This window comes from Plasmodium falciparum, assembly GCF_000002765.6.
Source record: "Plasmodium falciparum 3D7 genome assembly, chromosome: 13".
Lineage (NCBI taxonomy): Eukaryota > Apicomplexa > Aconoidasida > Haemosporida > Plasmodiidae > Plasmodium > Plasmodium falciparum.
In genome coordinates, this window is record NC_004331.3 from 1,380,001 (window position 1) to 1,391,748 (window position 11,748).

General features: G+C 17.5%; 3 protein-coding genes across 3 annotated transcripts; 2 read left to right on the forward strand and 1 right to left on the reverse strand.

The window, feature by feature from the left end:
* Positions 1-2,630: 2,630 nt before the first annotated feature.
* On the forward strand, positions 2,631-3,335 carry PF3D7_1333800 (Voldacs domain-containing protein, putative; the record flags this gene model as incomplete). The annotated part of the gene is made up of 1 exon (XM_001350033.1): positions 2,631-3,335. One exon carries the CDS (start codon positions 2,631-2,633, stop codon positions 3,333-3,335), a length of 705 nt encoding a protein of 234 aa, XP_001350069.1.
* Positions 3,336-5,057: 1,722 nt separating this feature from the next.
* On the forward strand, positions 5,058-9,143 carry PF3D7_1333900 (conserved Plasmodium protein, unknown function; the record flags this gene model as incomplete). Its single annotated transcript, XM_001350034.1, has 2 exons — positions 5,058-7,527; positions 7,627-9,143. 2 exons carry the CDS (start codon positions 5,058-5,060, stop codon positions 9,141-9,143), a joined length of 3,987 nt encoding a protein of 1,328 aa, XP_001350070.1.
* An 872-nt stretch (positions 9,144-10,015) lies between these two features.
* Positions 10,016-11,353, reverse strand: PF3D7_1334000 (RING zinc finger protein, putative; the record flags this gene model as incomplete). The annotated part of the gene is made up of 1 exon (XM_001350035.1): positions 10,016-11,353. The coding sequence occupies one exon, from the start codon at positions 11,351-11,353 to the stop codon at positions 10,016-10,018; it is 1,338 nt and encodes a 445-aa protein (XP_001350071.1).
* Positions 11,354-11,748: the final 395 nt, after the last annotated feature.

An 11,748-nucleotide genomic window follows, 5' to 3' on the forward strand; every position in this document is an offset into this window, starting at 1 on the left:
GATAGAAATGATATTCATTTACGATATATAAAAAAATAAAATGTTATTTTGTTGAAGTGTATCATAAATATATATAAACATTATATATATTTAATTTTTGTTCTTTATAATTATACAAATTTATCCGAAATAAAATAAACTGTGATATATACAATATCAATCCATACAAAATATTACTTTTTAGGAATATGTAAGTAAATATAAATAATCGTAAATTAGTAAATATATACAAATATATATATATATATATATTTTTATTTATTTATTTTTTTTTTTATTTTTTTAAAATATGTACACTATTAATTTGTTACACAATGGAATATAACAAAGGAAAAAAGAAATTAAAAAAAATATAATAAAAACAAAGTCAAAAAAGAAAAGAAAAGAAAAAGAAGAGATAATTTTTTTTTTTTTTTCTCACTTTGTTAATTTTGCATTTCTCTTTTTTTTTTTTTTTTTTAATTATGAATTATATGTAAAAGGAAATAAAAAATTATGATGTATGTAATATATAAAAAGAAGAAAAACCTCCATATACTAATATATATATTTTTTTCTTTTTAATATTCTCTATATATTATTATGTACTAAATGTATGTATGTATGTATATATATAATAATATATAAATGAAATATTTTTTTTTACAAATATTTTTTCCTTTTATTAAAATATTAATATTTTTGTCTATTCAAAAAGAAAGAAAAAAAAATATATATATTATCAATAAATAAATAAATAAATAAATAAACATAAATATATATATATATAATATTCATTGTTAGATTTTTATTTTATTATATAATTTATGTTGACATTTTAATTAAAATAAAAAAGAAAGTAAAAATTTTGCATACAATTTATTTTATTTTATTTAATTATTTTATGTTTTACTCCTTCAGACGAATTGGACAAACATTTAACAATTCAAATGTTGAAATAAAAACAAACAATTTTATCAATGAAATATAATTGTAAAAAAAAAAAAAAATTATATATATATATATATATATATAATTAAAATAAAAATATTTTTTACACCATATACAATTTTATATTAATAGTTATTTTATTTTTTTTATTTAAGTACAATATTAACATATTTTATCTTTGTTTATATAATATTTTAGTTATGAAAAATTGAAAAAACTTTTAAAAATATAATATATATATATAATATATATATGTTACAATAAACAACCACATATGTGTATATTTTATTATTATTTTCCTTTTTTATATATTTTTTCATTTTTTATACATTCTGTTGTAAAAATTTGTGTGTAAAAATATTTTGCACGTGAATTTTTTTTTTTTAAATATACAAGTTCTATACATAATCAGTAATTGTTCTTTTATATGTTCATAAATATATATAAATATTTATATATTTATATATTTTATATGTTCTTTCTACATATACATGTTTATCTTACCTCAACCTGTTTCAAAATTTGTTAAAGAAGAAAAGAATGACATGATATTTATGTTCATCACATATATTTGTAAAAATATAATAAATAAGTATTTTTTGTCATATTCACTTATTTTCATTAAAAATAATACACATAATAATTATATATATATATATATATATATAATTTATAAAATTTATTGACAACATATATGTAGAAAAATAAAATATAATTTTTTACATTCGATAATTAATTACACCACATATATAATTATATCATCAATTATATTGATATGTTTGTATATTAATACAAAAAATTAAGTCATTCAAATTTAATATTGAATATTAAAATTGTTTTTTCAGCTCCCAAATTAAAAAAAAAAAAAAACAATATATTATCATCCTATAAACCTTTTTTATTTTATTTTATTTTGTTTTTTGGGGTTTATTTTTTATATTTATATATATATATAAAATAAGTTCAAATTACATTTAATAAAAAGAGTATTTGAAACATTTTAATATAATTATTATCCCTATAATTTATTGAAATTTTATAATTTATAAGAATAAAGTACTAAAGATACAACTTTATTCGTTTTATACATACATAATATATATTATATATATATATATATATATATATATATATATATATATATATATATATATAACGTATTAATATTTACAAATCAAAAAAAAATATATTCTTATTGAACAAAATTATTATTATTTAAAAATTAATTAACAATGTATTAAAACCAACAACATTATATTCAAATATTCCTTTTTTATAAAATATATTTACAAAAAATATCATCTATCTATATATATATTATATATGCATATAATAATTTATTTGCTGTTTTAAGTATAATAAAAAAATATAAACGAGCATAAAAATATATGTACAATAAATTTTTCCTGGCAGAAAAAGAATATATATTATATTACCCTCCTGAGTAAGAACAGCATTATAAAGTTTAAATAAATATCTCTTTAGATTTTTTCAAGTAAAAAAAATAAAAAAAAAATAAATATCAATTTATATATATTAACTCGATAAGAATAGTTGCGCCAAACAAATAAAAAAAAAGGAAAAAAAAAAAAAAAAAGAAGGAAAGAAATATATACAACATATATATATATATATATATATATATATTTATTTATTTATTCATCTGTATCTTTTTATTTTATATATATACATATATAGCAATGCCTATATCATTAAATAGTTTTAAAGAAGAAGAGCTTATCTCCTTAGAAAAAGGGGATTTTGAGCCTGTTTTATATAAAGGAAGTGATATTGAGTTTATTTATAATAAATTAAATTTAGGTGAAGGGAAATTATATATTCTTGAAAAACGTTTATTATGGATAAATGAAAATGCGAACAAAAAAAATGTTACGAATTTCAAAGAATTATGCACAAATAATATATATTTAAACCATTATGAGAAAAATAGAAATTTCTATCTACACCTTTTAAATGAAGTAAATAATATAAGTATTGATTCATCTAATATTGCTTTACATGCCATAACATCTGATAAAAAAATATGTGATAATTCTTGCGTATACATACAATTAAATACCGACATTTCTGACCATTTAGAAAATTGGAAAAATGACGAACCAGTGCAACGTATCATAAAGAGTGAACAAACAAATGATGATGAAGAGAATTCCGATACAGATAATGATCTTCCGTATGATGAAATTTCTACTCCTGAAATTTTATTGGTAAGTAAAAATTCAACAGATAACGATCTTATATTTCGAAATATGAGTAATATGGACAATTCTAATAATGAAGATGAGGAAATGGATGAGGAAGAAGACGAACAAGAAGAAGAAGAAGAAGAAGTAGAAGGGGATGTGGTAGAAGACGAGGAAAACGAAGATGAAGAAAATAAATAATTTGAGGACGCAACTAGCTAAAAAAATTATAATTATATATACAAAATGGTGTAGATTTAATGAAAACATTTTATATATTTTAAAATAATATAAAAGTATAAAATATTATACTTATGAAGTGATATTTTGTTTTTTGATAAAAATAATTACACTTGTTAATTAAAAACATTTAAAAAAAATATATATATATATATATATATATATATATATATATATATATATTATATAATTTATAACTAGTCATTTTGAATATATATATATATATATGTGTCAAAAAAAAAAAAAAAAATATGAACTGTTCATAATTTTATTTACAAAAAATTTATATATTAATATTTATGTTCCTTTCATTATTGCTATTTATAATAACCCATATTTTTATAAGTAGCGGAACATATAGATATATATTTATATATATCCTTTGTTGTATTGTTAATTATATAATTTTTGTTTTATATTTTATATAATTAAATTTGTTATTTATAAAAATATGGATTTAGAGAGATTTTTATTTTATTTCTCTATTGTTTAATATACTATTATATTTTTTTTTTTTTTGAAAACAAATTATAATAAATTTAAAATTTTTTGTTAAAAATTTAAAAAGTAGCTCTTTTTATTTGATAGATTTATTATATTTATAAGATAAAAAATATATGTGTAATATATATATATATATATATATATATATATATATATATATATATATATATAATATGTATATGATATATTTAATTTATATACATTGGTATAAAAATATATATTTCTATTAATATGTATATATATATATATATATATATATATATATATATGATATGGGGACAAAAGAAATAATAAAAATTTTCATGGAGAGTAAATACCAATAAAATTGTTGGAGATATAAATTCCACGGTTTATTTTTGTTTTTAACACATTTAAAAATATTAAAACATATTATAAAAGAATAGCAAATATTTACATTTATCATATATACATTATACATTTATTAATGTTACTTAGAAATAAATATTATTTCAACTCATTTGTTTTATATTAATCAGATGGCTTTTTATTTATCATTCTTTGTATTAGATATATATTATATATTTTTCTTTTGTCATATGATTAATAAGAAAAATAAATATATATATTGAATAAATCTCTCTTTTTCATCTTCTGATTATTATACTTTTTGTATAATTATAATTTCTTATTTTATATATAATAACAAGATACACATATATAATATATAAATATTATATGTTTTGTAAATGCTTTAAACATTCAATAAAAAAAAAGAAAATAAAATAAAATTATGATTAGTATTAAGAACAAAAAGAAACATAAACCAATAGGTTAAATAAATCTTACTGTATCGTGAATATATATGTGTAGTAAACCAATGAAGAACAATATTAATAAAACAAAATAAAAGTAAAAATAAAAATAAAAATATGTATAATATAAATATATATATATATATATATATATATAAATGACTATACAAAGGTAAAATTGTTATTAAAATGAAAAAAAAAAAAAAAAAAGTTTTTCAAAATATGTCTGTCCAATAATTTTAATTTTTTTTTTTTTTTTTTTTTTTTTTTTTGGGTCATTTAAAATTTCCCTATTTATATTCTTTGGGAAATGTATACATAAACCTAAAAACGGGAGAAAAAGAAAAAGAAAAAGAAAAAAAAATTAAAAAAGTAAGAACAACTTATTATATAGATATGATAAATAATGACTAATTTATTAAAACATTTAATAATTAAGAAAAGGTTAAATGTAAATTATTGGGGTGTAATAAATAAATGTAGTTATTCATCGAAAGGTACGGAATATGAAATATTTGAAAATGAAAAAGGTTTAGAGAAATTTCACGAATTTAAAGTAAATAAAATAATATATCAAAAAGATTATAAGAATTATATAAAATTATATAAATTATGTAATCCAGAATATAGCAAATTGACTATAGAAAAAGGTAACTTATTTAATTTTTCCATTGAATGGATATTTAAGAGTAATAATATTGTAGTGCGTGTACAAAATGGAGAGTGTAAAAAAATAAAAACGTTTACGTATACATTGTCGTTATTACAAGAAAAGTTGAATGCATATAATATCTTATCAAAAGAAAGAAATAAAGAAAAGGAGAAAAAAAAAAAAGAAAAAAATAATAATAATAATAATAATAATAATAATAATAATAACAACATAGCTATCAAAAGTTATGATATTAATAATTTAAAAGATATATATAATGATGAAAAAAAACTTCTAACACGTACTGTCGAGGAAAATGGGAATAAATATAAAAGCAAAATTAATTATGTAAAATTAATTAAAATATGGGATACATATTTATTTTTTAAAGAAAAAAAACAATTAGAAGAAAAGAAAGTATATTTTGAAATATTAAAAAAATCATTTCTCAAAGCAGAATTTTTTGAAAAAAATAAAAAAAAAGACTTTGAATTTTTTGAAAATATATTAACATCTTTATTATTAAAACCTAGTATATTTATAAATGTGTTAAATTCATTACATTTTATTTTTTTTGTGTCACCTGTTTCTTTACAAGTTAAACAAAAAAATGATACAAGCAAGGAAAATGTTAATCATTTGATAAATTTCCAAGTAAGAAAATATATTTTAAATTATTTGTTTAATATATATTATGAAAAGTATATAGGTCTTAAGAATTTATATAAAACGTTTGATTTGCATAAATCTTATAAATTGAAATTCTGTAGAAAGGAAAATGACACGTTTAAATTTGTTTCCTTGGATAATATTGATGTGGAAAAAAGAGGTATACTTTTAATTAAGTATTATAAGAACAATAAAGAAACGTATAAAAAAAAAAGCCATGATGAAGATAAGTTGAACACATATAATAATGATATGCATAATAATGATATGAATAATAATAATACCCATGTTGATGATATACATAATAATAATACCCATGTTGGTAATATACATAATAATAATACCCATGTTGGTAATATACATAATAATAATACCCATGTTGGTAATATACATAATAATAATACCCATGTTGGTGATATACATAATAATAATACCCATGTTGATGATATACATAATAATAATAATACCCATGTTGATGATATACATAATAATAATACCCATGTTGATGATATACATAATAATAATACCCATGTTGGTAATATACATAATAATAATACCCATGTTGGTGATATACATAATAATAATACCCATGTTGATGATATACATAATAATAATACCCATGTTGATGATATACATAATAATAATACCCATGTTGATGATATACATAATAATAATAATACCCATGTTGATGATAAAGAAGCGTCATCCTATCTAATAGGAGTCGTAAAAAATATTAGAAAAATTCAATCATTTTGTGTTCTTTATATGGATATAAAAAAATATAAATATAATGAAGAACATCCAAATATGTCATCAACATTATATGAAGATATAGATATTAATGACGAATATTATGAATGTTTTTTAAATAACATAAATCATATAAATCAATCGTCACACAGCAACATAAATACAATAATAAAACAAAGAGAACTAAAGAATGAAGATGATAAAAATAATACATTACTTTTTGAAGCAGTACCCTTGACGATACAATTAACGACAATCTCGAAAAGAATAAAATTGTCTATGATAAATATTTTTGACAGGAAAGATTTTTTAAATAATAATATTACGAGAGTTCTGTTAAATGGAGACAATTATATGGAAACAGAAAAACGAGATGAAAAGGTTGAACAAAATAAAGAAAATAAAGAAAATAAAGAAAATAAAGAAAATCATATAAATAAAGAAAATCAAATAGATAGAGTAAAACAAATAGATAGAGAAAATCAAATAAATAAAGAAAAACTTAAATTTAATAATTTAAATAATATATTTTTTAAAAATTCCATAAATTATAATTATTTAATTGAAGAAGCAATAAATAAGTTTTTGGAAAATAGAGAAAGGGAAATACAACAATTGAATATTGTAGATAAGGATATGATAAAGAAAGATCAAATCATATATAAATTATATAAAAGTTTAAAAAATGATATATCTCAATTTAATAAAATGTGTAATATGTATAAAAAATTTGATATTTATCAAAAGAGTGTGTTGTATGACATTGTAATAAATGAAAAAAGGGTTCCCATACATTTGGTGCACGGTAAAAAAGACAAAAAGGAATACACACATATATATATATATATATATATATATCAATTTTATTTATTATTGTTTCATTTTATTTTTTTTTTTTTTTCAGGCGCACCGGGTAGTGGAAAAAGCGAACTAATATCCTTCACAATTTATATGCTAACATTAGAAAAAAAGAACAACGTATTTGTAGGTACTAATAAACACATATCTGTAGAAAATATAAGAAATAAATTGATTAACTTGAATTTATGTTTGAATAGAGATCATATAAATATGTCAGAACAACAAAAATCTTATATATATATAGATACAATTTACCAAGCTTTTAAAATAAAAGATAAAAAAATCAAACATTTATTTATAGATGAGGCATCAAGTTTATCAGAATATAATAGCCTAATATGTTTAAATTTGAATTGTGATTTTATATATGCATTTGGTGATGAAAAACAGTTAACATTTCATAGTTTAATAAATGAAAAAAAGAGATTAGATATAAATTATTTAAGTATATTTGAGAAATTAAAAAGATATGAACATATAAAAAATCATTTTCTTTTAATACAATATAGATTAATTTTCCCCATGTATTTATTTATATCATTTTATTTTTATAATCAGAAATTAATTGCTTCTAAAAATATTATGGATAATTATTTTAAAGAAAATAGAAAAATATATGATATATTTACGGCATATGAAAGAGTACCAATTTTATTTATTGATACATATCATGAAAATTTTAATAAACAAACATTTGAACAAAAAGTTAATTATTCATATATAAATCACTTTGAAGCTCAAATCATATTAAAATTAGCAGAAATACTTATGTGTACAACAAATCAAAAAAATGTAGCTGTTCTTACACCTTATACTAGCCAAAAAATATATATACAAAATATGTTAGAAAATAATTACAGAGATAATACTATAACATTGAATCAAAATATGAAACAAGAAAATAATCATTTTGAATATATAAAATATCAGAATGTTATGAATAATTCATGTAACCCTTTTCAAAGGAACCATCTTTTTTCAATACGACAAAATGGACATTCTATAGAAACATATAATAATAATAATAATAATAATAATAATAATAATAATAATAACAAAAATAATATTAATATGAATGAATATCCTATTATGTCGAATAAAAATAATAAAATACAAGAAACAGGTTATATATTCGAACATAATAATATAAACACATCTATATATGACAATAATAATAATAATACAGTTAAAAGGACAAATAACCTTTTATTTAATATATCCAATATTAAAACACAATCAACTCATAATTTAGAAAGTGAAGAAGAAAATAATCATTCCATTTACAAAAATGTACATACCATTGATAGTTATCAAGGTTGTGAAAATAATATTATTATTATAAGTACTGTAAGATCAAATGATAAAAACCTACTTGGATTCTTAAATGATGAAAAACGTATGAATGTATTATTAACTCGAATGAAAAAAAAAATTATTATTATAGGGAATTCTAATACATTAAAAACGAATTTCTTCTGGAAAGAATTTATATCGTTCCTTGATTTTTTTAATTCTAGAAAATCTGTTTTTACTTATCCGTTGCAAAACGTTTTTAGATGATGGCACATATATATATATATATATATATATATATATATATATATATATGTATGTATATATTTATTTATTTATTTATATATTTATATTTTTGAAAAATAATTATTTTTTTTGTCTACCCTTTTTTTTTTTTTTTTTTTGTTTTTTATTTGACAAGCACACACTTAAATATATATATATATATATTATATATATGTTTTTCTTTTTTTTTCTTCTTTTTTTTTTTTTTTTTTTTTTTATCAATTTTTCCATTTTTGTAACCATGTCTATATTTTTCCATTAAGATAAAATAAAAACTATCTATTTTTAAATTTATAATTCAAATATTTTATGAAATAAAATGAAAATTTTTTTTTTTTTTATATAATAAGTAAAAATATAAATATATAAATATATATATATTACAAAAACAAGACATACATAAATAAGAAGTTATGTAATAAAAATGAAATACCATAATTAAAATAAAAGAATTATAAATTCTAAATTGTAACATAATGAATATTAATTTATGAATATAAGTTTTTTTCAAAGACAAATATTAAAAAAAAAAAGAAAAATTATAATCCGGCATGATATAATGAAAGAAAAAAATATGAATTATATTAAAGATAAAATTAATATATATATTTATATTTTTATATATATTTATTTTTTTATTGGTACATAAAAAATTATATTGAAACAATGATACAAAAAAAAAAAAAAAATATAATATAAAAAGGGCTTATTTATTTTTAGTTTAACATAAAATAACAAATGAAAAAATATATATAATATTTTATATATATTTGTATCGTATTTACAAAACATATATAAAATATCCATTTAAATTTTTTTTTTTTTTTTTTTCTTTTTCTTTTTTAAAAATATTATTAATTCATTGTTTTTTTAAAAAAGTCTGTTATTTTGCTTGATTGTGAATTTAAGGATTTCCTTTTTCTATGTCTGCTTGTTTTTATATTTTCATGTACTTTTAATGATGATCTTGGTAATAATTGTGCTTTTGGTGTGCTTTGATTATTTTGTGTAGGGCATGGTTCTGTTTTATTTGAATATAATTCAAAATTTTCTTTTTTTTGTTGTTCAAAATTTTTGTCTATGAGATTACTAAAAAGTTTATCAACCGATTTATTTCTTAATAAGTCTATTTCGATGGGATGGAATTTTTTTCTTTTTGGTGTGGTTTGTATAGATTCAAGAGAATTTGAATTATTAATTTTATTATCGATAAAATTGATAAAATCTAAATTATTATTTGATAAAATATTGTCATTAGATGTTTTCGATTTTGAGAGATTCGTATTATTACTACTAATAATATTATTGTTATGACTATATCTAAATCTATTACGATTTCTTTTAGATTCTAAGGTAGCAACTCGTCTAATTATTTTATTTTTAATTTTAATTGGTTTAGTATCCTTTTCATCATTTGATAATTTATTTTCATTACTATCATTAATTTCTTCATTTAATTTATATTTATATAATTTTTCTTTAAAATTTTGAATTTGATTATCCCTTTCGACAATTTGTTCATTTAATTCTTTTATTATTTGTTCATTTTTTTTTTCTTTCGTCATACAATTTTTTATATAATTAAGTATAACATTTTTCTGTTCACTTATAGATAATATATTAAATCCAAACAATAAATTTATTCTATTCAAATCTTCTTTATTTAAATCTTCTAAAAAGTTTTCAATTAATTTATATTTTTTCAATTCTTTTTCATATTCTTCAATTTTGGCTGTCAATAATATTTTATCTTTTAAATATTCATCTTTTAAATCTTTTAATTTTTCTTTTTCAATTTTCCCTTCATTAATTTTTACATTACTTTTACTAACAGTTTCACTTAATATTTTATTTTTATTTGTTAATGTTAAAATTTCTAAAGCGTATTTTTCATTTTCATTTTGTGTCTTTATTAAATCCGCTTCGTATTTCGACAGCTCTTCATATAACTCATCTTTGCTTTTATTTAAAATATTTTCATCAATTTTTATGTTATTGTCTTCATTTATTTCATAATGGATACATAATAAATTCTTCTTACAACACGAACTTTTACACAAAGGACAGGACTTTTGAAGCTCCATCCATTTTATCATACAGTTGTAATGAAAAATATTACCACAATTCTTTTCTACACATAAATTATTTTTTAAGCTAAGTCTACAAATACAACATTCTGGTATAACAGGCATTTTTTTTTTTTTTTTTTTTTTTTTATTATTATTATGCACAAAATAGCCAAAATGTGTGATATGAAATAAATCCGATCAAAAAAAAAAAAAATAAAAAAAAAAAAAATAAAAAAAAAAAAAATAATAAAATAAAAAAATAAAAAAATAAAAAAAATTTACAAAATGGCTAGCTCACACAAAATTGATAAGGATACAAAGATAACATAAATAAAAAAAATAAATAAAAAAAGATCAATTAAAGATGAATAAATGTGTATACATTATATTGATATAATATACACTTTTAAATATTATTATAAGAGAGAAATTATTTCAAAAGGAATATTATATATATGTATGTTAATTAAGGGACATATATACACTTTATAAGATTTTAAAAATATAAATCATTATTA